The sequence below is a fragment of the Odocoileus virginianus genome, chromosome 5, assembly GCF_023699985.2.
Source record: "Odocoileus virginianus isolate 20LAN1187 ecotype Illinois chromosome 5, Ovbor_1.2, whole genome shotgun sequence".
Lineage (NCBI taxonomy): Eukaryota > Metazoa > Chordata > Mammalia > Artiodactyla > Cervidae > Odocoileus > Odocoileus virginianus.
Window position 1 is genome coordinate 15,047,529 of NC_069678.1, and position 27,061 is coordinate 15,074,589.

The window sequence follows — 27,061 nt, forward strand, 5'->3', positions numbered from 1 at the left end:
AGATATCAGAATTAAGTTGCAACAGCTACAACAGCAGGACCCTGTTGCTTCTTTAGATGAGATGATCCAGACAGCCACCAATACCTTTTATAAGAGAGAACAGGAGAAGGAGACCAAGGCCCAGGAAAGAGAGAGAAAGAAAGAGACAAGGCATGCCCAGATGCTGTCTGCCCTCCAGGGAAGCCCTATGGCGCACCCCGATTCCTTGAATGACAAGGCACGAGGCAAATGCCTAATCTGTAGACAGGCGGCGCATTGGGCCAAAGAGTGTCCTAACCGTGACAAGTCTCCTAGAATGGCTTGCTACAAATGCCATCAACTGGGACATTGGGCGGCACTCTGCCCTCGGGACCCAAGAGCCTCAAGGTCAAGTGCCAAGACTTGCCTCACGATGGTTCAAGAGGACTGAAGCGTCCTGCTACAGCCAGCCCACCTGTCACAGATAACCATCATGGGGCTGGAGTCAAGGGTGAAACTGAATGTGGCAGATAGGTCCAAGAATTTCTTGGTTGACACAGGGGCTACCTACTCTGTCTTGATTTCCTACCCTGGAGCCTTCTCCTCCCAATCCTGTACCATTTGGGGTGCTACAGGAAAAGCAACTACTAAAAGATTCACCCAAGCAATTCTTTGTTGCTGGGATGGACAAATATTTTCTCACCAGTTTCTGGTGGTCCTTGAGTGTCCTACTCCCTTATTGGGAAGAGATATACTCACTAAACTGGGGACCACCCTTGTGATGGGAAGCTTTTCAGCCCCTAGAGCTCTACAGCTCCTGGTTACTACTGAAGAACCCATTACACCTTCTCCAATAGAGAGGGACCAAAAACTATGGGAGGACAAAATTAACCCCCAGGTGTGGGACCAGGGAATTCCTGGACGAGCCAACCGAGCTGAACTGGTCATCATTGTCCTCCGAGATCCCACTCGGTGTCCTAACTGGAAAAAATATCCCCTCAGAAGAGAGGCTCAGGAGGGACCACAGCCTTTAATAAACAAATTCCTTGCTTGTGGCCTATTGGTCCCCACCAGTTCGCCATGTAACACTCCAATCCTCTCAGTAAAGAAAAAGAACAGAACCTGGTGAATGGTTCAAGATCTCCAGATCATAAATGAAGCTGTAGTCCCCCTCCACCCCACAGTACCCAATCTCTATGTAATCTTGTGAGAAATCCCACCCAGTGCGAAGTGGTTTACAGTCTTGGATCTCAAAGATGCATTTTTTTTTGCATACCACTGGCTAAGGAATCCTAATATCTTTTTACCTTTGAGTGGGAGGCCGCAGGAGAAAAACACCAACAGATGACTTGGACAGTATTACCTCAGGGGTTCAGAGACAGCCCCCATTTGTTTGGACAGGCCCTTAGCCGGGATCTCCTAGATCTGGACCCGGGACCTAATGGGAAAATATTACAATACATAGATGACCTACTAATCTGCTCTGCAGATGAGGAAAATGCCCAAAAACATGCAATTCAGGTCCTAAATTTTTTGGCAGAAAGGTGATATAAAGTCTCCTGTGCTAAGGCACAGATGGTCGAGACAAAAGTCACTTACCTGGGAGTTCAGATTACACACGGGTCTAGGAGGCTGTCCTCAGATCAGGTACAAGGAATCCTCCAGTTGCCCTCCCCCATGACTAGAAAACAAATGTGAGCTTTCCTGGGGCTAACTGGGTATTATAGAATCTGTACACCCAAATGTGGTCTAATTGCCCAGCCCTTATATAAAAGCTTAAAGGGACAAGATGATTCAATCCCACTGATGTGGGGAACTCCTTAAAAGAAGGCAGAGGCTACACTAAAACAGGCCTTAGCTCAGGCACCTGCTTTGAGGCTGCCAGACCCAGAAAAAGCATTCCAACTTTATGTCCATGAAAGAGAGGGAATAGCCTTGGGAGTGTTAACTCAAAGGTTGGGGTCTGAGTCCTAGCCTGTAGTTTACTTATCCAAGAGACTCGGTCCAACCACCCAAGGCTGCCCACCCCTTGCCTTTGAAATCTTGCAGCTATTTCAATCAAGATAGAAGATGCTTTAAAACTCTTCTTTGGGGGCAAACTATTTTTACCAGCCACCAAGTAAAACAACTCCGAAATGGGAAAGGCTATTTATGGATGTCTGATCAAAGAATCCTCAGATATCAAGTGATGCTGATGGAAAATCCAGGCCTCACTATATCCCCTTGTGAGGTTCTTAACCCAGCCACCCTCCTGCATACTCCCAAGGGCTCTCTCCCCTTTCACTCTGGTCTAGAAACCTTGGACCACTGGACAAAACCCTGAGAGGAACTGTCAGAAGATCCTCCGACCAACCCTGAGGAAATCTGGTACACTGATGGAAGCAGCTTTGTCTTGGAAAAAGAAGAGCTGGGTATGCAGTAGTCTCCAATTTTGAGACCATAGAGGCCCCTCTGTCATCAGGTACTTCAGCCCAATTAGCTGAGCTCACAGCCCTGACTCAAGCTTTAGAGCTGGGAAAAGGAAAAAAATAGCCATTTACACTGACTCCAAGTATGCCTTTCTGGTGCTACATGCACAAGCAGTTATTTGGAAAGAAAGGGGCCACTTGACTACCCGAGAGTCCCCAATCAAATATGGTGATCAAATTCTTAGACTGTTGGAGGCAGCCCATCTGCCCACTGAAGTTTCAGTCTCTCACTGTAAAGGACATCAAAAAGGGAGCACTGAAGTGGCATGAGGGAACCAAGCAGTTGATCAGGCAGCTAAGAGAGCAGCATTACAGAACCATGACCTAATAGGGGTTGTCACCCTAGTTACACAGACTAATTTGCCAGAAACTCCTTCATTTACTGAAGGTGAGACTCTTAAAACTAAGAGTGAGAGCTTTCAAAAAGATCATATGGGATGGTTCCAAAAGGAGGGACTCCTTTTTCTGCCTGGGAACCTCCAGTGGAAGTTGGTTAACTCCATACATGCTACCACTCATTTAGGAGAAAAGGCCCTCCAAAAATCACTACAAAGATTCTTCAGAGTAACAGGCCTTCAAACAACTATAAGACAAGTGGTCTCCTCTTGTCCCACTTGTAAGTTAAACAACCCCCAACGAGTTTGAAGACCCCAGCTGGCCCAGCCCATCCAATGACGTGGGACCTATCCAGGAGAGGACTGGCAGATGGGCTTCACCCAGATGCCAGTTTCTCAAGGGTATAAATATCTATTAGTCATGATAGATACATTCACAGGATGGATTGAAGGCTTTCCCACCCAGACCGAGAAGGCTGAGGAGGCAGTAAAAAAAAAAACTACTCCATGAAATCACTCCAAGATTTGGTCTGCCCAGGTCATTACAAAGTGACAATGGGACATCATTTACTTCTAAGGTCACCCAAGGGGTCTCTAAAGCATTGGGCATTACTTATTATCTCCATTGTGCCTGGAGGCCTCAGTCTTCAGGAAAAGTAGAAAGAGCCAACCAATTCTTAAAATCAGCGATAAAAAAGATAACCCAGGAGACCTCCCTGGGATGGAAGGAGGCTTTACCAATAGCTCTCCTCCACACCCGTATTGCCCCTAAGGAACAGGCTGGTCTTAGTCCTTATGAGATGCTACTATATGGGAGACCTTTTGTTTATGTCAATGACCTCTTCCTAGATCCAGAGGCTCAGACCCTTCAGTCTTATACCATGGCCACTGGGCAATTCCAACAGGACATATACTTGTGGGGTATGAACCAGGACCCAAAAGACTCTAAGGACTCACCACCATATGCTCCAGGGACTCAAGTCCTAGATAAAGTCTGGAAAGATGGGTCCCCAAAGGCTCAACTCCAGCCCACATGGAAGGGCCCCTACCCTGTAATACTTTCTACCCCCACAGCAGTCAAGGTACCAGGACATGACTCCTGGATTCACTACTCATGAGTCAAGCTGTGGAAGAAAACAGGACACTCAATACACCTGTGAGCCCCTGGGAGATCTCAGATACCTATTCAGGACTACAAATGAGTGCCATTCTAATGAACACCCACAAAATCTGGTTTTGGGGGATAAGATTTCTCAAGATAGCTCTGAAGAGCCAACACAGCTTGACAGAGATTGTACTCCAAAACAGACAGGATTGTCTGTTTTTGATAAAAAACAGATTGTCTGTTAATTGATCAAAAAGATCAATTAAAAGATCATTTTGTCAGATTTAGTCAATGTTGATGGGTATCATTTAACTTGGTGATATGTCATAATGGGTGTAAATACCAAGGCTCAAGGTCTAGCAAAAGTCAGTTCCGTCATCTTGGACCTAGTTGGCTCTAACCAGTTTTCTTATGGCTGTGTCATTCCAAAAAAAATCCATTTATCTAACTAATTGTAATCCAATTTTATAAAATCCTGATCATGCATAACTCTTTTTAGTATTTTTTCATACTTTTTATTTTTAAACTGAAAGCACACTTCCTGCTTTCCTTTAGCAACCAAGAGCTAACTTTTATATTAGCATTTTATAGATTGGTGAGCATAAATACCAGTGATAATTTCTAAAACCCTTGCTTTCTTAAAACATTTTAGAATGGCACCAAACATTATTCATTTAGAGTCCCAAATCTCTTTAGTTTCTCTGTAAAAGGAAATTAGTGTTTAGCAGTAAATGTTGCAAAATCTTATTTTATTCGGAAGTGACCTAAGTATTCAATAGACTTCCAACACTTAGCACCACCCTTAGAAATTCAAGTTACACCAATATGGAGAGACTATTTTAGACAGATATTCCTAAAGAATAATTATTCTTAATAGAGTTCATATAAAAGCTCATATCTCATTTACATTATTTTAGAAGTTTCTTCACTTAAGGTAATTTCCTTGTTGACAAACTTGTAACAGATATATTTAACTTATATTAAACCTAGGTACAATGAAAATATTCTACTTAATGTTAATTACTCTAAGACATGTCTATATTAGATAGGTCAACAAACAAACATTAATATCAGGTATTTAATACTGAATATTTCCCAGTTCACCTGAACCTGGAATTTATTCTTAATTTAGAATTATTTGATTTGCAAGAGCTTACCTTTCTTTAAGCCAATTAAATAAAGCTCATTTACAAATTAACCTCAAAAATATTACCCAGAGACAAAGACATACCAAGACATATTTAGACAGACACAATGCAAGATCCAGCTTCATTTTCTAAGTTTAGTCATGAATTAGATATTAAAATATAAAATTTACTGGTTTATAAAAAACAGTTAAATAAAAATTTTAAAGCCCTTTCCCCCTTTCCCCTCAGTCTCAGGAGTTAGAGATGGTCTGGATAAGTGTTCCTGAAAGCCCTGGTCTCAAGCCACAGGGGAAGAAAATCAAGTTCTAACAAAATGGCAGCAGGTATAAACCAAATGGTGGCCAGACAAAGCAAAATGGTCATCAAAAATCACAACACAGAACACAGAGTTAAAACACACACACAAAAACCTGGCAGTCCTCATCAGACACTCCCTTAAATACAAGAATACAGTCTCTCAGAAAGCCTTCTATAGAGACAGAACTTCAGATCCAAGTACTAACAGAGTAAAGGAAAATATCTCATGTCTTCAAAGATTTCAAAGGGAGGAAAGGAAGCCAGGTTGAAAGAAGAAGGGGGAGGAGGTAGGAGGGGGGCAAAAGGGGTGGCCTTACAGACGTCTCCTGCCACCTGCAGATACCCAGGCATTATGGGACTTTACCCTGGGCCTCCAGAGAAGGGAGGACTGGAACTCGGCCCAGAATTTGAGTTCTCTGCCAAGAGGAGGTGAACAGTCTCCCATCCTCAGCTCAGGCTGAGGCCCTTAGACCAGATTCCTGCATCCAGGACCGGGGGACTAGAAAAAATGGGGAAGGATATGAAGGGTTAAGGAGTGGAAAGAGAGAGGGAAGGGGAGAGAAGTCAATAAAGTCTCTTGTTCCTTACCCGGTAGGGGCCCTCTGGCCAGTTGTCCATGTCAGGAGGAGACCAGGGACAAAAGTGTTCCAGTTGTAGCCGCTGGGTCTGGTCCATTGGCAGGCAAGCTGGCCCCTGAGTACCTCGAGTGGTCAGGATATCAGTCTCAGTGAAGAAGTCCCCACCAGGGTCTCCATTTGTTGCAGGAAGGGGGACCCCTTCCAGGGCCTGAAACTGGGCTCTTGTCTAACACTTGGAAATGAATTATCTGAGGAGACATATGTGCTGACAAAGCAAGAGATTTTATTGGGAAAGGGCGCCTGGGCGGAGAGCAGGATGGTAAGGGAACCCAGGAGAACTGCTCTGTCACATGGCTTGCAGTCTCGGGTTTTATGGTGATGGGATTAGTTTCCAGGTTGTCCTTAGTCAATCATTCTGACTCAGAGTCCTTCCTGGTGGTGCAGGCCTTGTTCAGCCAAGATGGACACCAGAGAGAAGGATTCTGGGAGGTGGTTGGACAGGTGGTGTCTCCTTTTGACCTTTCCCGAACTCTTCTGGTTGGTGGAGGCTTATTAGTCCCCTGTTCCTTACCAGGACCTCCTGTCATAAAACAACTCATGCAAATGGTTACTATGGTGCCTGGCCAAGGGTGGGCAGTTTCAATCAGCGTGATTCCCCTAACACTATGATCATGTCTCATGGTATACCCAGGTGAGGCAGGAGGTAGATGAGCTCCAGTCTTGGCATTCACATGTAGCCTCCTATTTACATTTCCTGAGTAAGGAGGCAAATGGTCTCTAGGCTAGATATTTACAATCAACCTCCTCTTCCAACTTAGAGATGAAAATAACAACAGGTGCTTGGCATTGTCTTCTGTGGACACTTAAGATAACAAACAGCATGGCAGAGGTAGAGAGGGGCTAAACTTTGTTGAGTAAAAGATCAGTAAGTCACAAGTATTTCCTGTCCTTGAGGCAAAGGAGACACTGCATACCTTTTCTCTCCAGCTGTGTATCTCTACCTTGGCTTCCGTCTTAAATTGCTTCTCTGTGTGCTCTTCCACTTGTTGTACTGTGCCTCTAATAATAAACTACGAACCTGTTTTTACAGTTTTTGTCTCCTTGAGAAATTCATTTTTCAACTGGGGCAAGAGCCAGGGGAACTCTGATTCTAGCCTCCAGCCCCTGGTAGACTAGCAGTTAGGATTTCCGGTTTTCACCCAGGCTGTTCAGGTCTAATTCATGGGCAGAGGATTAAGATCTTGTTTCAAGTCAGTGCTCACTGCTGCTTTTCTGAGATCACAGGCATGCATTTATATAGGCACTCAGGAGAGGAATTGCTAGGTCAGACCTAGATCTGGATTGCTGTCTGCTTATTTCAATTTACTGTGCAAGTAGGATACTGTGCATGGTATCCACGCGCTGTCGATTTATAGACCTGGTATGGAAATCTTTGAATCTAATTTTTAGATTCTTTGGCTTTGCTACATGACCATAACATATAGTGCACAATTTTTCTCTGCTGAACACAGAGTATATCCAACTTGGGAGTGTCTGCAACTCCCAAGGCTTCTACCTTCTCTAATGATGTTTTCTGGATACACTGCTGCTATGTTAGCCCAAATATTATGTAATGGACCATGCAGTTTCATTCTTACATTCCATTCCATTCTCCCTCACAGTATTCTCTATCCCAGTGTCTCTGTCTTTCTTTCACCTACACATAGTGCACAATCACCCTCAAACTGCAACAAAAAAAGTCTGCTTTCCCAGTAAACCACAATATTGCCTGCCATTGAGCCATCGATTATTGCAGACCCTCCCCCCTCATCCCCCAGTGGCGCACCCTCAGGGGAATTCAGGATGAAAAAAACCCAGAATACTGGCCCCACGTAGTTAAGATGCATATCTAATGAATAATTTCAGTGTATCTAGATTCTTGCATCTTCCCACACATGGAAAAGCACTAAAATCACTAGCTCTAGATGTCTGTTTTTTGTGATTAGCAGTTATCTTTGATGTTTGGCTAATTATTTTTGAGCAAAACTCCTATATACCCTGACTTCCTACCTCTTCCGAGCAGTTCCTCAGAGCTATTTGAGAGGCTGTCTCCTGGGCTATAGTTCTCAGTAAAGTCCATAAAACATGTAAGTGTTAGGTTGTGCGTTTTTCTTCATTCAGCAATACTCTATCTACATATACTGTAGGCTGATTCTCTCTTGAGAGCAGGTTTCCCAAGTATCTTTAGTCCTGAAGCTCCTGGTTCTCCCTCACTCTAGATTACCCTTTCCACCTTAACCACTCTCCCACCCCCAGCATACTCAGATGATTCCTGGGGGTAAAATGAAGGAAGATAAATAGCACAGTGCAAGCAACATGATGTTTGGGAAGACATTTAAGTTAGACTCATACAGTCAATATTTACAAGCTGATGAGAAGTTATTTAAAATCTCTGTGCTTCCAACAAAGGAAATGATAAGCAAGGTGAAAACAGTCCTCAAAATGGGAGAAAACAATAGCAAACGAAGCAACAGACAAAGGATTAATCTCAAAAATATACAAACAGCTCCTGCAGCTCAATTCCAGAAAAATAAATGACCCAATAAAAAAAATGAGCCAAAGAACTAAACAGACATTTCTCCAAGGAAGACATACAGATGGCTAACAAACACATGAAAAGATGCTCAACATCACTCATTAGCAGAGAAATGCAAATCAAAACCACAACGAGGTACCATTATACGCCAGTCAGGATGGCTGCTATCCAAAAGTCTACAAGCAACAAATGCTGGAGAGGGTGTGGAGAAAAGGGAACCCTCATACACTGTTGGTGGGAATGCAAACTAGTACAGCCGCTATGGAAAACAGTGTGGAGATTTCCTAAAAAGCTGGAAATAGAACTGCCATATGACCCAGCAATCCCACTCCTGGGCATACACACTGAGGAAACCAGATCTGAAAGAGACACGTGCACCCCAATGTTCATCATAGCACTGTTTATAGTAGCCAGGACATGGAAGCAACCCAGATGCCCATCAGCAGACGAATGGATAAGGAAGCTGTGGTACATATACACCATGGAATATTACTCAGCCATTAAAAAGAATTCATTTGAATCAGTTCTAATGAGATGGATGAAATTGGAGCCCATAGCGGACCCCAGAGAGCCCAGAGCAGCCCCACCGCCGCCGCCGGCCTAGTTACCATCACACCCTGGGAGGAGCCGCAGCTGCCGCAGCCGGCCCCAGTCACCATCACCGCAACTATGAGCAGCGAGGCCAGACCCAGCAGCCGCCCGCCGCCCCCGCCCTCAGCGCTGCCGACACCGGGCCCGGCACGACGGGCAGCGTCGGCCCGGGGGCGGCCTCACATCGGCGGCGCCTGCCGGCGGGGACAAGAAGATCATCACAACGAAGGTTTTGGGAACAGTAAAATGGTTCAATGTAAGGATCGGATATGGTTTCATCAACAGGAATGACGCCAAGGAAGATGTATTTGTACACCAGACTGCCATAAAGAAGAATAGCCCCAGGAAGTATCTTCGCAGTGTAGGAGATGGAGAGACTGTGGAGTTTGATGTTGTTGAAGGAGAAAAGGGTGCGGAGGCAGCAAATGTTACAGGCCCTGGTGGAGTTCCAGTGCAAGGCAGTAAATACGCAGCAGACCGTAACCATTATAGGCGCTATCCACGTCGCAGGGGTCCTCCACGCAATTACCAGCAGAATTACCAGAATAGTGAGAGTGGGGAAAAGAGTGAGGGATCGGAGAGCGCTCCCGAAGGCCAGGCCCAACAGCGCCGGCCCTACCGCAGGCGGAGGTTCCCACCTTACTACATGCGGAGACCCTATGGGCGTCGACCACAGTACTCCAACCCTCCTGTGCAGGGAGAAGTGATGGAGGGTGCTGACAACCAGGGTGCAGGAGAACAAGGTAGACCAGTGAGACAGAATATGTATCGGGGTTATAGGCCACGATTCCGCAGGGGCCCTCCTCGCCAAAGACAGCCCAGAGAGGACGGCAATGAAGAAGATAAGGAAAATCACGGAGATGAGACCCAAGGTCAGCAACCACCTCAACGTCGGTACCGCCGCAACTTCAATTACCTACGCAGACGCCCAGAAAACCCTAAACCACAAGATGGCAAAGAGACAAAAGCAGCCGATCCACCAGCTGAGAATTCGTCCGCTCCCGAGGCTGAGCAGGGCGGGGCTGAGTAAATGCCGGCTTACCATCTCTACCATCATCCGGTTTAGTCATCCAACAAGAAGAAATGAATATGAAATTCCAGCAATAAGAAATGAACAAAAGATTGGAGCTGAAGACCTTAAGTGCTTGCTTTTTGCCTGTTGAGCAGATAATGAGAACTATCTGCATTATCTATGCAGCATGGGGTTTTTATTATTTTTACCTAAAGACGTCTCTTTTTGGTAATGACAAACGTGTTTTTTTTTTTTTTTTTAAAGCCTGTTTTTTCTCAATACATCTTTAAAGGTTTTTAAATTGTTTCATATCTGGTCAAGTTGAGATTTTTAAGAACCTCATTTTTAATTTGTAATAAAAGTTTACAGTTTGATTTAAAAAAAAAAAGTCAACAAACTGCAAGCACCTGTTAATAAAGGTCTTAAATAATTGTAAAAAAAAAAAAAAAAAATTGGAGCCCATTATACAGAGTGAAGTAAGCCAGAAAGATAAAGACCAATACAGTATACTAACGCATATATATGGAATTTAAAAAGATGGTAATGATAACCCAATATGCAAAACAGAAAAAAAGACACAGATGTACAGAACAGACTTTGGGACTCTGTGGGAGAAGGCGAGGATGGGATGTTCTGAGTGAATAGCATCGAAACAAGTATACTATCAAGGGTGAAACAGACCACCAGCCCAGGTTGGATGCATGAGACAGGTGCTCAGGGCTGGTGCACTGGGAAGACCCAGAGGGATGGGATGGGGAAGGAGGCTGGAGGGGGGATCGGGATAGGGAACACATGTAAATCCATGGCTGATTCATGTCAATGTATGGCAAAAACCACTACAATATTGTAAAGTAATTAGCCTCCAACTAAAAAAAATAAATAAATAAAAATAAATAAATAAAAGAAACATGTCTAAAATGAAAAAAAAAAATCAATTTTCCCCCAGAAATAAAATGTGGATTAATACTACTTACCTTCATTTTTTTGGAAAAATACTTGAGTGCTTAAAAACTGTCCCAGGGACTATTCTAGGTGAATGAAACCAGTAAGATATCTTGTGGATATCTGTGGAAAACTGTCCCAAGGCTATTCTAGGTGAATGAAACCAGTAAGATATCTTGTGGATACCAGGATTAAGTAAGATAATGACTGTAAAGTACCTAGAATAGCTGCAGACCTAGAAAATGTGCTTGGCAATTCTTTTTTTTTTAACTTAACAGATATTTATTGAGTATCTACAGTGTTCTAGTCTGCAGTGTACCCACTGGGGATACAGTACTGAGAAAGACAGGGGAAACAGATCCTGAAAACAAACAAGCAAAATAAATGAGTCAGTTTCATATTATGACATGTGCATGTGATTCACATAAATCAGTAAGAGTAAATGAAAGTACTATTGAGATCAGTGGGGAAATATTATTCAGAAACTTGAACCAAGCCAGCCTACTGTACAGTAATGCTAAGAGTAAAAAGAGAATAAAAAACTACTTTCACCCGAGTAAAAAGAGAACTAAGGAAATCAACATGTGGTGATCAGGACCAATCAGGATACATCAGAGAAAGAAAGCTGACCCTGAAGGAAACAGTGTGGTAAAATCAACAGCAGGCAGGAAGTTCCCATTATATATCTCACTGGGAAGGGGTTGGGGTAGGGAGGTGAAAGAGGGATCTCACAAAGCCTTCATGATACTTGGGCTTCTGATTACTTAATCCATAATTAATTATATTTGTGACTATTTTCAGTCAAATCACCTTCGATTCTTGAATTCTAGGCCAACCTCACTTCCATCCAAGAAATCCCTATTCCATTCTCTAGCTGTGATGACCTTGGATCACAGACTCTCTCTCTCTCTTTTTTTTTTTCCCATTTATTTTCATTAGCTGGAGTTTAATTACTTTACAATATTGTAGTGGGTTTTGTCATACACTGACATGAATCAGCCATGGACTTACATGTATTCCCCATACCGATCCCCCCTCCCACCTCCCTCTCTACCCGATCCCTCTGGGTCTTCCCAGTGTACCAGGCCCGAGCACTTGTCTCATGCATCCAACCTGGGCTGGTGATCTGTTTCACAGACGCTCTTAGCAGAAACCACATCCGTCATATCACTCAACCATATCTTTAGAGTAGGAGATGCAACCTCAGAAAGCAACCATAAGAGACAAAGAACCAGGAGTTAGAAGATTGAGTTCTAGGGCAGACTCTGAATCATTATTGTGTGTTGCATCATTCTCTCTTTGACTTGCTTTCTTCATTGACAAAATAAGAATAGTGATCCCTGTTTCTCACAGTTGTTACTGGGATTAAACAAAATGGTATACATGAAAGTTCTTAGGGAGCCAGAAACACTCTAGAAATCAGAGACATGACTAATCTAGGTGCATGGATTGTAACCAGTTCCTGGGCAACATGAAAGGTACTATAGCTGACTTCTCCCTACCATGGGCTGATTTTGAGGACCCGAGTAAATCACCACCTCGCTATGCTCTGGTTTTCTGACCTCTAGTATGTGAGGGTAAGTCTTGCCCTCAAAAGGTTCTTCCATGATTCCATGAATCTCTTCCCAGAGGAAAGCAGTGAAATCTGGAATAGCTAAAAACTATCTGACTCAACTGACTTTTGGAAAAATATATTTATTTCCAATCCTAACTACTGAATGCCATGCTGTCTGCTTTTGTTGTTGTTGATAAAAAACAGTTCTTGTATTTATGTCTGAAAGGATGATAGCGCTTGCAAATTTTAAGATACAGATAAACTAAATAGAACTGCACAAATTCTAAAAGGGAGGTTGGAAATTTCAAGAATGCAAAGTTGGATATTGTTCCATGATTCATATATAACCATTTTTCCTTTTACTTCCAGCTTCATAGTTTCCCTCCCCTCCAGGCTTCTATCCACTATTTGGACAATTTTGTATTCTGATTTAATCACTTGGCCTCTTACTTCAAATAACAGAAATAATTTTTCCACTTTATTGCAAACAGTTTTGGGGCAACATTAAGCATCATAAGATAGGCTGGGAAAGGCTATCTCCAAGATGCCAGCAGAAGCAGGAGCAGAAGTCTATTCTCTCTAGGGTTCTTACTATGGCAGAGTGAGGGAAGATGGAAATGTTAAGGTTGGCAGAATGGGAAGAAAACACGATCTTTGAATTCTGGCCACTCTCTAGTGGATTACCGAAAAGACATCAAGAGACAAACATGTGAACACTTCTATAATTACAAGCTCTGGTCTGTACTGGGAGGAACGGTTTGCAAAGCTAGCTGGTGCACGAGGAGTGGGGGCAGGGCCACCCTGGTTCCTCTGCCTTTGTTCACAGCCTGGGAGGCCTGGAGAACTCCCCTGAGAAGAGAACCTTCCAGCTGAGATTTGAGCAGGAAGGAAAGAACTAGGCATTGCAAGGGGGTGTGGGGAGGAGGGGGCCAAAAGCTTTCCAAGCAGAGAGAACTATTGGTGCAAAGACCTTGGGCAGGAAGAGGCTTTGTGTATTAGAGGAACTGAAAGCATGTCAGCTGGGTTAAGGTCAAAATTAGCCAGAGGACAGTGAGAGAGGACGCTGAAAGGCAGACCAAGGTCAGACTGCATACAATCTTGTATCCCGAGAAAGCTATTTCAGAAGATGAGGCAAAAGAATGGATGGTGGTGGAGGTAGAAATGTAAAATGGGTACATGCAAGGGATATTTCAAAAGAGGTAAAAGAGAGGAGAGTTGTGATGGACTGGATAAAAGAAGGGGGCAGGACGTGCCAGGTGCTGTCCTGGTTCTGACTCACCAAAGAGGGGACTTTCTTTTTCACTGTGATCTGAAGTTCTGAACCGCTAAGTCTCCTTGCTCTTATTTTCAGCATGATAACTGGAGAGCTAGCTGCTCAGGAACACATCATAATCTTGTCTCTGTTCTTTAAAACAGAAGCTTATATTTGCAGAGGAGAAAATAAGCAGGCAGAGACCAGGTGGGAGATGGAATGGGGGGAAGAGAGTCTCCCAGAAGGAGGCAGGGAAGACAGAGATTGGAGGAGTGGATTCAGGGACCATGACAGGAGGAAAGAGAGGTTGGGGATGGGGACAGTGAGATGGAAAGATCTTGGGATATTAAAGCTTGAAAATTCTTAGCCAACCTAGTCCAATCTTGTCAATATAGAGCTGAGAAAATCTGGGCTTATGTTAATATTTTATTTATTTATTTGGCCCTGTGCATCAGATCCTACTTGCAGCACACTGGGTCTTTGTTGTGGTGTGGGATCTTTCATTGCAGTGCAAGGATTCTCTAGTTGCCTCTTGTGGGCTCCAGAGCTTGTGTGATTCATTCAGCAGTTGTGGCATGAGGGTTTGTCCCCCTGTGGTAGGGGGTAGATGACCTCCCCCTGCCTTCCAGGGTAAAGTGATTGGAGATTCATTCCTTGTGAATTGAAGCTCCAAGACAAGAATAGCAGGTGTTTTGCCGAAAGTTTTCACTTTCATCTCAGGTTCAAAGAATTTGTTAGCAAAATCAGCCACTCTTTATATACAAATAAGTAATACAAATATTTATCAGAGAATTATCTAGCTTACTTTCAATATACTAAAATTAAGAGAAAAGAGAACTAGACACAGCAGAGGATACATCACCAAACTGGGTTTTGACCATCATCCAGACTCAAACAGCACTGGGAAGTCCCATGACACAGCACATCTGGAGTCCCAACTGGGAAAAGGTCCCAGGCAGATGTCCACTCCATGGGTGAGACTTCAAAGATTGCAGTTCGGGGTTCCTGCTTATAATCCCAGGACACAAACTGACATCATCATCAATCTGTGAGCAAACAGCAGCTCTGGTTTCATGTTAATGCTGTTTGTTCTGTCATGTAAAACTTGGAATTGTTGTTAAGCCTGGGGCTTGATTGGCCAGGCCCCCTCCAGGGGCTCAACAATCTCAAGATTACTCCCCCATCTTATCTACCCTGCTGCAAGACTTGCACTCACCGCAGGCACTTCCAGGCACTTCCAGACACCCTTAGTTAGGGCAGTGTCCAGGCAGGTTAGAAGCAAGGTCAGAGGCCTGCTCTGCTTTGTCTTTGAGCCTGACTCAGTTCAGTTCAGTTGCTCAGTTGTGTCCAACTCTTTGCAACTGCATGGACTGCAGCACGCCAGGCCTCCCTGTCCAACATCAGCTCCTGGAGTTTACTCAAACTCATGTCCATCGAGTCAATGATGTCATCCAACCATCTCATCCTCTGTTGTCCCCTTCTCCTCGCACCTTCAATCTTTCCCAGCATCAGGGTCTTTTCACATGAGTCAGTTCTTCGCATCAGGTGGCCAAAGGATTGGAGTTTCACCTTCAGTATCAATCCTTGCAATAAATATTCAGGACTGATTTCCTTTAGGATGGATTGGTTGGTTCTCCTTACAGTCCAAGGGATTCTCAAGAGTCTTCTCCAACCCCAGATTGCAAAAGCATCAATACTTCGGCTGTCAGGTTTCGTTATAGTCCAACTTTCACATCTAAACATGACTACTGGAAAAACCATAGTTTTGACTAGATGGACCTTTGTTAGCAAAGTAATGTCTCTGCTTTTTAATATGCTTTCTAGGTTGATCATAGCTTTTCTTCCAAGGAAAAATTAATTTCATGACTGAAGTCACCATCTGCAATGATTTTGGAGCTCGCCAAAATAAAGTCTGTCACTGTTTCCATTGTTTCTCCATTTATTTGCCCTGAAGTGATGGGACCAGATGCCATAATCTTAGTTTTCTGAATGTTGAAGCCAACGTTTCACTCTCCTCTTTCACTTGCATCAAGAGGCTCTTCAATTCTTCTTCACTTTCTGTCAGAAGTGTGGTGTCATCTGCATATCTGAGGTTATTGATATTTCTCTTGGCAATCTTGATTCCAGGGTATGCTTCATCAGTCCAAAACTTTGCATGATGTACTTTGCATATAAGTTCAACAAGCTGGGTGGCAATATACAGCCTAACTAAGACTATTTACTAAACTACCCCAAGAGGAGGACAATTATAGAGGATGCTGGGCCCTGCCCAGAGCACATATTTCTCAAGGTCAGGAGACCTCCCAGACCACACATGTGCAGAAAAGGCTCATTGGAGGCCAAAGGAGAGTTATGTCAAGGGATGTTCTACCCAGATGCCTTTTCAGTAAAATCCATCTTGGCTAAGAGATGCATGCGCACACATGGGAGGATCTTGAAATATACCAAATATGAACTGTGAAAGAGGCAAATTAAATTGATAGGCTGAAGGAAAACTGGAAGAAATGCCCTTTATTATCAGAGTAATTCAAACTGCCAGGAGGGTGCGATTCAGAGATCCTCTCCTTGAGTCATCCTCCCCCTCTTGTACTGTCCTGTTTTCCTCTAATAAATACCTTACTTGCTCCACTAATTTCTTTCTTTGTGGGAATTCTTTCCTGCAAAGCTGAAGGCCAGGGCCCTTGTCCCTGACCACTGATCTACTGGCTAGGCTCTGGTGTTGTCACCGCTGCAACCCAACCTCAACCTCTGGCTGGGAACCCCAGCCCTTTTGGGAGCTGTTGCAGGCTGAGATCCCTGAGATGACCCTGACCGGGCATCCAACCAACACCCCTGCATTGCAAGGTGGATTCTTAACCACTGGACCACCAGAGAAGTCCCTTATTATTTTATCATTAACGTGATGTCTGCACTCCTAGACATTTTGGAAAACCAAAAATGTAAAACAAATTAAAATCTTCCATAATCTCTTTGCCTAGAGACATCCATTGCTTGCCTCCCACTCAAAAACTTTGTTTTAAACACATGGTAGACGTCATACCATATATACAACTTTATGTCCTGTTTTTAAAACTTAAATAGCAGTTGTAAAGTGTTTTCCACATACTATCTGTAACTCTACCTTGGAAAAAGAGATTTAGAGAAGCTGGTTGTGAGAAACATACTTAAGTGAGTGGCTGTGACCAGGGCTCTTTGCAGCCCAGATACCTAATGAGAGGGACCATCTGGCAGATGAAAAAGGGATTCCCTGGACAGGAGGAGGTTGGAAGCAAGCCCCCGGAGAGTCAGAACTGGAGTCCTGCCTGCCTCCAGGCTTAAGAATTGGCCAGCAACAGGGTCAAGTTCAGGCTTTTGGCAGCCCCGGAAACCCGGAAACCCGGGGTGCGTGGGCGGGCGTTGGGGAAGGACGGGGAGGGGGTGGGGGCGGAGATTCGAGGTCCCAGAGCAGAGCTAGGACGCGGGGTGCTTGCTGTTTCTGTTCTTCTGGGGTCTTCCCCAGATTTGGGGGAGTTTTGAGGATGAGTGGAACCGGGGCTCCCGGGCAGAGGGCGGCGAGAGGGAGGCGAGCAGGGAAAGCGGCCGATGCTCCTGGCGGGCGGGCGCAGACTGATACACCTCGGAAAGCCGGGAGCTTGATCCACCAGCCCGAGAACCGGCTACTCCCTGCCTCCAGCTGCTTGGCTCCCGGAGACCGAGCTCGATTGAGAGCCAGCAGACATCACCCTTTCTTCCCACACCTAGCTGTTTGTTTGTTTCCGTTGCTCTTCCTTCTCCCTTCTGTGCTCTCCCTCCCGTGCCCCCGGTTCCTCCGATCTGTATTCTCTCCAGAGCCGCAAACGTCTTACTCCTTCCGCGGCCTCCAGATCTCCTCCTTCGCCAACCGCAGCTGGACGCGCACGGACGTCCTCGGGTGGCTGGGGGAGCTGCAGCTCTATACTTGGCGCAATGAGTCGGACACCGTCGGCTTCCTGAAGCCTTGGTCTCAGGGCACATTCAGCGAGCAGCAGTGGGAGCAGCTGCAGCATACGCTTCAGGTTTATCGCAGGAGCTTCACCAGGGACATCTGGGAATTCGTCAAAATGCTGCACCTCGACTGTGAGCTGAGGGATGGGATCGTGGACAGCTGCCCAGGGGGAGACAGTGGATGCTGAAGCCCAACCGGGAGGTTCTGGCCCCTTGTGATTGTCTCCTCTCTCCCTTTTGAGTCCCACTTCTGCCTGAGAGTTTCCAGCTTGAGTCGTCAAAATACCCCTTGTTCATCCTGCTGCAGGTCACCCATTCCCATTTACATGAACTTTGGGGTCCCCAGGATAACCCTCACACCAATTTCTTCAACTCCTTTCAGTCTTTTAAGCTGATCTCTTTCCATTCCTCTGCTCAGATCCTCTTGAGATCCAGATATCTTTAGGATGTGACTTACTTCCGAGGAACACCTCCGAAAGCTTCTTACGTGCAGCATTTCAAGGAAAGGATGTCCTGAGTTTCCAAGGAATGTCTTGGGTGCCAGCCCCAGATGCCCCCCCTTGGAGCCAGGAGCTCTGCAAGAAGCTCAATCAGGACCAAGGGACCAAGGAAACAGTGCACTGGCTCCTCCATGACGTCTGGCCCGAATTGGTCAGAGGCCTCTTGCAGATGGGGAAGTCCGAGCTGGAGAAGCAAGGTCGGCCTGCTTTTGTCACCTCTTGCCCTCCACTCCACTCTGGGGCTCCATCTGGGGTTTTCACTCCAGGGTTTACACCCCTTTAAGCATCACGGGAAGAGGAGGAGATGGATAAGGTGTGAGGGTATTTAAGCATTCCTTAGACATTAACTAGGTACCTTTTGGGGTCCATGAATAGAATTAAATAAATCCTGCAGATCAATCAGGATGTGTGCTTGAGGAGGGAGGAGAAGGCAGATGAACAGTTAAAGCAGTGTCCTGGTGGCTCAGATGGTAAAGAGTCTGCCCGCAATGCAGGAGACCCGGGTTTGAAGATGCCCTGCAGGAGCAAATGGCAACCCCCTCCAATATTCTTGCCTCAAAAATCCCGTAGACAGAGGAGCCTGGTGGGCTACAGTCCATGGGGTTGCAGAGTCGGGCATGACTGAGTAACTACCACTTAGAAACTTACTACGTATGTTACAGCTGAACACGGTGCTCTGCGAGTGCAGAGTAGGGGCATTTACAGGAGAATGGATCAGGGCAGGGAATGGGGATCCGGGAAGTCTTTCCCGGAGAAGCTAATACAAGTGGGAAGAAATGGTGGGAGTTCAACTCCAGACGTAGAAATGTAGGACTGATGAGCCTGCTGTGAAGTCCAGAGCCTCTGATGCAGAGTCTCACTTTAAGATCCCTCATTCTCGTGTTGAATACAGTGAAGCCGGAGGCCTGGCTGTCCAGTGGTCCCCCTCCCCGGCCTGGCCACCTGCGGCTGGTCTGCCACGTCTCAGGATTCTACCCAAAACCCGTGCGGGTGACGTGGGTGAGGGGCGAGCAGGAGGAGCCTGGCACTCAGCAAGGAGACGTCATGCCCAACGCCGACTCGACTTGGTATCTGCGAGTAACCCTGGATGTGGAGGCTGCGGAGGCGGCTGGCCTGAGCTGCCGAGTGAAGCACAGCAGCCTGGGAGACCAGGACATCATCCTGTACTGGGGTGAGGAGGAAGTGGAGCCCAGCTGGGGATGGGAGGAGGTGGTCCTCAAGCCCAGAGGGAGGGCCTGGGGAAGGGGAGGAAAATGATGCCCCAGCCAGGAGTGATGGAAGGAGGGAATTCTCCAAGGGGAGGAATATAGATCTGAACTCGAAAAGGATTGAGACAAGGTGTTCCACATACAAGAAAGAAGAGACTAAAATCCCCACAGATCCTGAAGTAGGTGGCAAGTACAGAATCCCAGGAAGGTTTGTTAGCTAGAAGAGGGAACTGGGGACTTTGAAAGGTAGGGTACCAACGACAGTTGTGGTTTATTGAGTGCTTTCTCTGTGTGAGCTGAACACTCTGCATACAGCAGAGTATGTATGAACAATCATCCCCACTCTCCTTTGAGCAGGTACTGTTGTTTTCATGTTACAGGTGAGAAATTGAGGCTAAGCTAGGTCAAACTGCCCTGAGTCTCATCATTAGAAAGCAGAAGAGCTGGATTTAGACTCACGTTTGGATTAGCTGTGAAACTAGTGCCTGCCTCCGTATGTGTACCAGCATATGCTGAAGTGAACGAAATTATAGATGCCCAGACTCCAAGAAAAGATGAGGCATCTCTAATCTTCAGAGGAATACAAGTGGGCACATTAGGTAGGACAAGAAATACGCATCTGGCATGCTCACACGTGCTAACAGTAGGGAACCTGATACAGATTCCCAGACTGTGACACACCCTGTGTTCCCCCACACAGATGGGAACCGTGTCTCCAGGGGCTTGATTGTCGTCCTGGTAATACTGGTGGTGTTCATCCTTCTGGTTGTTGGAGGCTTAGTCTTCTGGTTTAGGAAGCACCGGTAAGTCTCTCCTTTCCATCTCCTCCCAACCTCAGCCCCTCTGCCCACATCTTCTCCTCTTCCCTTTTCCTTAATGTCTCTGCTTTCTCTCACAGCCACTATCAAGATATCTCGTGACTCTCCTCCCCACACCTATCTGTCTGGACTTCAGGATCTCAGGGCTTTAGCCCTCAGAATTTGAAGGGGAAAGAGAGCTACCTTGAAGAAGCCCAGTACAGGCAGCTCTTGTCACACACTTTGAACATTTTATCTAAGAGGATTTAAGTTTGTTTGTTTTTCTTTTAGTATACTACAAGTGTATATGTCCAAGTAGTTATGTAAAAAACAGAAGTGCACACTCAGATAACTCTCAGGGACAAGCAGATAAAGGCTGCAGTGTAACTGTGTGTCGTCATTATTTGAATGCTGGAATATGCAGTCAACTGGAAGATGCTTTTTGTGTTCCAAGGAAGCAAGTCCAACTGTTCCTTGTGAAGTATAAAGTAAGACCCTAGCTTGGCTGTAAGCCAGATTTTTTCAAGGAAAATGGAAGTCTACCATTACATGTGAACAAGCCTATATAACGTGTTGACAGAAACCTTTACAATATTTGAGGTGTTGTTCAGTTGCTCAGTCATGTCTGACTCTTTGTGACCCCATCAGTTCAGTTCAGTTGCTCAGCATACCAGTCTTCTCTATCCTTCTCCATCTTCTGGAGCTTACTCAAACTCATGTCCATTGAGTCAGTGATGCCATCCAACCATCTCCTGCTCTGTCGTCCCCTTCTCCTGCCTTCGATCTTTCCTCCCATCAGGGTTTTTTCTAATGAGTCAGCCAAATACTGGAGCTTCAGCTTCAGCATCAGTTCTTCCAATGAATATTTTGGTTTGATTTCCTTTAGGATTGACTGGTTTGATGTCTTTGCAGTCCACGGGACTCTCAAGAGTCTTTTCCAACACCACCATTCAAAAACATCAATTCTTCAGCACTTACCCTTCTTTATGGTCCAACTCTCACATCCATACCTGACTACTGGAAAAACCATAGGTTTGACTAGAGGAACCTCTGCTGGACAAGTAATGCCTTTACTTTATAATATGCTCTCTAGGTTTGTCATAGCTTTCCTTCCAAAGAGCTAGCATCTTGATTTCATGGCTGCAGTCACCATCTGCAGTGATTTTGTGTGGGAACCATGTTTTACTGATTTCTCAGAAATACCTCCTGGAATTTAATACTCATTCTCTCTTCCTTGCTTGCTCTCCCCCACCCTTAATTTAAATGTTCTGACTGACATGTCAGCATTAGCTAGATGCTGTTCTGTACACAGAACAAACCCGCTTATCTTTAAAGACCTTTCCTACGACTCTTATATGATTACCTCCAGACCCCCTGGAGGAAGCCTCCTTGATCCCTGAATTCTAGTCTCTGTCTTGCTTTCCTGCTCATAGTTAAAGATTACAAGATAAGTTACCAATAAAATATATGCTGAGCACGTTCTTGGGGAGTTGCTTGTCTGAACGCTCTCCCTGTGCTGTCTGTCATAATACTGTGTGTTTGTGAGTATTATTCAGTGTGAAACCACCACAATTTTGGAGCCCAAGAAAATAAAGTCTGTCACTGTTTCCATTGTTTCCTGATCTATTTGTGATGAAGTAATGGGACTGGATGCCATGATCTTAGTTTTTTGAATGTTGAGTGTTCAGTGTTTTTTTTTGGGATGTGGGATAGTCCAAATACACCTCTGCTGGATGACCCTAGGCCTCCCAGTTTGTATCTGTGATATCAAAACTTTGTTCTGAATGATACACTGAGAATTTCAGAACCTTCTCTGGTAGTTCAGATGGTAAGGAGTCATCCTACAATGCAGGAGACCTGGGTTTGATCCCTGGGTCAGGAAGATCCCCTGGAGAAGGGGATGGCAGCTCACTCCAGTATTCTTGCCTAGAAAATTCATTGGACAACAGATCGTGGAGGGCTATAGTCCATGGGGTCTGAAACAGTCATACGTGACTGAAAGTCTTGGCACACACACACATGTATTTTTGATGTTCAGTTAGAGAATCCCTGTTTGTAAGTACTGTACATTGCTATGCAACAGATTCCTCAGAATGCTAAATGAAATGTTGGCTTGAGGTTAGTTAGGGAAGGCCTCCTAGAGGAAGGGGAAATGGAAAGAGGAAGTAGAGATCCACTGAGGTGAACCCACAAGGGCACTGATCAGGAGACAAGGCTCTCCGCTGCCTCACTTCATTCCTGTGCCAAAAGGGTACTCTAATGTCTGTTGTGATCACGCTGCAGATTGAATGTCTGTGTCCTCTGTCCTCTGTTGAAAGCTGAATACCCACGGTGATGGTTTTAGATGGTGAATTCTTTTGGAGGAGATTAAACCATGAGGTCTGAGCTCTCATGAATGGGGTTAGTGAGCTTATAAAAAGGGTCCTTATCTATATATAGCACAGGGAACTCTACTCAGTACAATGTTGTAATCTATATGGGAAAAGATCTCAAAAAGAATAATATGTATATGTATAACTAAATCACTTTGCTGCACCCCTGAAATTAGCACAACATTGTAAATCAGCTATACTCCAGTACAAATCATTAAAAAGGTGTTTGTCTCCTCCACCACTTGAGAAGCAAGACACAGCAAGAATATGCTGTCTACGAACCAGGAAGTGGACTCAGTCGATCTGGTAGTTCTCAGCCTCCAGAATTGTGAGAAAAAAATGTTCTATTCTTTTTAAGCCACCCAGTTTATGGTATTTTGTTATAGTAGCCAAGTGGACAAAGATAGATAATTTTATAAATGCTGTGGGAAGCAATATGTACAAATGTCCACAGTGCTTGTAAAAATGTAGCGCCTGTGAACAGCTTTTGGTACCATGCTGACCTCAGGGGATGCTCTTCCGCTTTGCTTCCTTGAGCAGTGTCTAGCTTCTGAACAATCCCATTGGTCTTCTACAGATTTCAGGCATGTGTGTTAATGTCGTTTCTGAAATCTTTTCCGGAATGCTTCAGCATGAATTTACCAGAACTCTGGTTCATTGCTTTAAATAAATAAAGAATTAATTAATTAAGTTTGCTTTTTGGCCGCACTGGGTCTTCTCTGCTGTGTGCAGGCTCTCTCCAGCTGTGCGGAGCAGGAGCTCCTCTTCAATGTGGTGCGGTGGTTCCTCGTTGCGCTGACTTCTCTTCTTGGGGACCACAGGCTCTAGGTGCTCGGGCTTGTAGTTTGGGGCACGGGCCTAGTTGCTCATGGCATGTGGAATCTTCTGGAATGAACCTCTGACCCTCGCATTCATAGGCAGATTCTTAACCACTGGACCACCCCAGAAGTCCTGGCTCTGGTTCATTTTTAAGCAACCTTGGTTTGTTTTGGAAGTAAATGTTTATTTCTCCAGGAAATTGTGTCTCCGTCCTTTAAATACTCACTTCAAGACATCTCAGAAAATCCTTCGAATTCATTTCAGAATGTTTATTCTCTTTATGGATATTGTGTTCCTTATTGAGGGCTGTGCTGAAAGTCAATTTATTCACCCTTAAGCCATGCTTCATCTTAGACTCTGACAATCGGTGAAATTCCTCTAATCATTTCTTCTTCAGAGTGAGCACCATGTTAAACACGTTTTCAGTAGAGGACCCTGGAGAGGCAGTGTTGGCGGGGGGGCGCTCTCCTGTAGCTTCCAGCTGCTGCGGGTCAGGTCAGCGGAGTGGGTGAGAAGGCAGCCTGTGGGTGCTGCCCCAGCCACGTGCCCAGAGCTCATGGACACGCGGCAACCTTGCAGCTTCAGCCTGGCAGTCACCTTCCCATGGAAAGCAGCACTCTGAAGGCTTCTGCCCCTCCCAGTGCCCCATCCTCTCTTCGGATGCTCACATGGCCGGTGCTAAGTTCATCTCCTGTCCAGGGCTTTCTGCTGAGTCTCACTCTCTCTGCCTGCCCTCACCTGGGGTCTGGAGAAAGGCTTTCAGCTTGTCTGGTGACTGCAGACTAGCTGTGCCCTGAACAAACCTGTGAACTCCTGTGTTACCCAAGGGGCTGAACTGCACCTTCTCTGTCAGCATAATATTAAGATAATAAAATCAGCAAACAGTTGAATAATGAAGCAGAATAGAAAGGTAAGAAATAGATCTCAGTTTATATGGAAATATATGAGCTATTATTTTATATCACTGGAAAAAATAATGAGCAGGCTGGCTACTCATCTACAAAAAATAATCTTGGAACTCTACCTCATATAATAAGTATAAATAAATTCCAAATGTATTAAAGACTGAGGTTTTGAAGATTTTTTTTAAAACCAAAGTATGAATTCAGAAATTATAAAATATACACATGTTAAAAAATAAAAATTTTGTATGGCAGTAGATGACATAAATCAATTTTAGGTTGGAGGAATATCTAAAGTGCAAAATACAAGTAATGTTAACTAACATAAATACTGAGAAAAGTATAAGTTTATGAGAAGATGTTCAACATTCAAGCAATAAATTGGCAAAGACTGAATAAATATAAAGAGCAAATCTAAAATGGCTAATAAACATAAGAGAAGATAATCATCCTTATTAATAGTCATGGAAAAGGAAATGAAAGTAAAAGTGAAATATCCACTCTATCATAGCAGACTGACAATGACAGAGGGTACTACATATATGATTTTTAAAAGCAGCCTTTGCGAAGCTATTTGATAAAATCTCTTCACATAAAAAATTTGCAGACTACTCAATTCAGAAATTCTACTCTTGAGACTGTATTTTATTAAAATAAGAACATCAGAATGTGAGGCTGTATGTTCAAGAATGATTGTTGTAGCTCTTTCATAGGCAGGTAGGCATATACACATTTTTGCGGCAAAAAATAGAAGCAAACATTAATTAGGATTAGGTGTATTTGGTTAAAGCATAGACAACTCAAATAAAGGGAGCTGAAACAAAGTAAAAGTTTATTTCTCTTTATATGTATTTTGTTGTGGTAAAAACCTGAAACAAACATGAATTAGGATTTGGTGTAGTTGCTTAAAGCATAAACAGCTCAAATAATGGGGACTGAAACAAAGTAAAAGTTTATTTCTCTTTCACATAATAGAAGTCCAGAAGTAGGCACTCAAAGGCTAACATGAAGTTAACAGAAACTCAGGCTTCTTCCACCTCATTGCTCTACTTACTGTCAGGCTTCAACGTGAAATGCTACTGTTTTATCATGATACGTTTCTGGGTAGCCTCCTGGAAGAAGGGAAAGACCTCTTCCCTTCTCCCCACTTTAAGGTGAATGCTCAGAAGTAAGACACATCAACGACCCTTTTGCTGCTTCTTGGTAAGTAGTCACAGAAGCACACCAACCAATGTTCAAGCGAAGTTGGGGCAGGTATTTAGTTTGGTGATAATGTGCCCAGCTAAATATCCGGTTTTGTTATTAATGAATTTGGGGAGGCACCAAGAAGCCTTTGTTAAGGGCAAAGCATGGAGCAACATATGGCTTCCCGGATAGCTCAGTTGGTAAAGAATATGCCTGTAATGCAAGAGACCCCATTTCGATTTCCTGGTTGGAAAAATCTGCTGTAGAAGGGATCACGTTGAAGCCTGACAGTAAGTAACAAAGCAATGAGGTGGAAGAAACCTGAGTCTCTGTTAACTTAAAGTAGCTATATAGGCTACTGTATAGTCCATAGGGTCGAAAAGAGTTGGACATGACTGAGCGACATTTACTTTCACAGAACAACAAGGAGTTAATGAATAAAATAAATCGGATATATTAAAGTTGACTAGGAAGAGCTAAAACAACTTTATGAAGCTTTAAGAATCCTTTATCTTAATTTTTTTTTGTTTATTGACAAGAATAAATAATATATACATGTAGTGAGATTTAAAAGAAATAAATAAAATACTGTGTTCATTTGGCAGTGTTTTTCCTTTCCTAGTAGTTCATAAAATAATGGTGTACTTAAATTGATGACATCTTTTGTAACATAGTATGATGAACTATGATAACAATAACAAGTTAATATGAAATAGTATTATATAAAATAAGTATTATATAAAATAAGAATATAAATCTGATAATAACTTTACCCAAAATTTTGCATAATTTTCCTCTTGGTCATTATCCTAAACAACTCAAATCCTAATACATAGCTGTCCCTTGCTATTGCAGCACATCTTTTTCACTCCTGGTATCTAACTCTTTGGACTATTTGGGCAGCTCCATTCCTCAGCCTCCTGGAACTCACTGACCCATTGTTAGCTTCCTTGGTGTGTGTGTTGGCTCCCTTGCTCCAAAATCTAATGATCAATTGCAGTTCATTCGAGTTTTTCAAAGTGTGAAAGTGAAATTTGGTCATTCATGTCTGACTCTTTGCAACTCTGTGGACCGTAGCCTGTTCATGGAATTCTCCAGGCAGGAATACTGGAATGAGTAGCCATTCCCTTCTCCAGGATACCTTCCAGATCCAGGGATTGAAACCAGGTCCCCTGCATTGCAGTCAGACACTTTACCACTTGAGCCAGCAGGGAAGTGTTAGGAAAATACGTATATATTTTGGGGAGGGGTACAAATGTTATTTTTTTTTCTTTTGTTTTCCCTATTATTGGAATCTAGCAAAACAAACAAACAAACAAACAAGCAAAAAAAAACCCACTTTATCCAAAATGCAGAGTGGCTTGCTAAATTTTTCTTTGATACCTTCTTTTATGGCAAAGTCTAGAAAGGCAAAAACTACATTTAAACTTTTTGGCAGCTAGAGATTGTAAATTAGGTTTTACCAATTAGATGTACTCATGTGACACTTGTGGGAAGGT

The 27,061-nt window shown here is 44.1% G+C and overlaps 1 protein-coding gene across 1 annotated transcript; it reads left to right on the forward strand.

Annotated features, from left to right (window-relative positions):
• Window positions 1-17,244: 17,244 nt before the first annotated feature.
• Window positions 17,245-21,891, forward strand: LOC110148862 (antigen-presenting glycoprotein CD1d-like). The gene is made up of 5 exons (XM_020911098.2): window positions 17,245-17,911; window positions 18,198-18,476; window positions 19,172-19,450; window positions 20,188-20,290; window positions 20,386-21,891. The coding sequence occupies exons 1-5, from the start codon at window positions 17,335-17,337 to the stop codon at window positions 20,405-20,407; spliced, it is 1,260 nt and encodes a 419-aa protein (XP_020766757.2). The 5' UTR covers window positions 17,245-17,334; the 3' UTR covers window positions 20,408-21,891.
• Window positions 21,892-27,061: the final 5,170 nt, after the last annotated feature.

Coding starts and splice junctions, on each gene's coding strand:
- LOC110148862 (XM_020911098.2), top strand. CDS start 17,335: ATGAGTGGAACCGGGGCTCCCGGGCAGAGGGCGGCGAGAGGGAGGCGA. Junction 17,912..18,197: donor CAAAATGCTGCACCTCGACT/GTGAGCTGAGGG, acceptor TCCTCTGCTCAG/ATCCTCTTGAGATCCAGATA. Junction 20,291..20,385: donor TTCTGGTTTAGGAAGCACCG/GTAAGTCTCTCC, acceptor TTTCTCTCACAG/CCACTATCAAGATATCTCGT.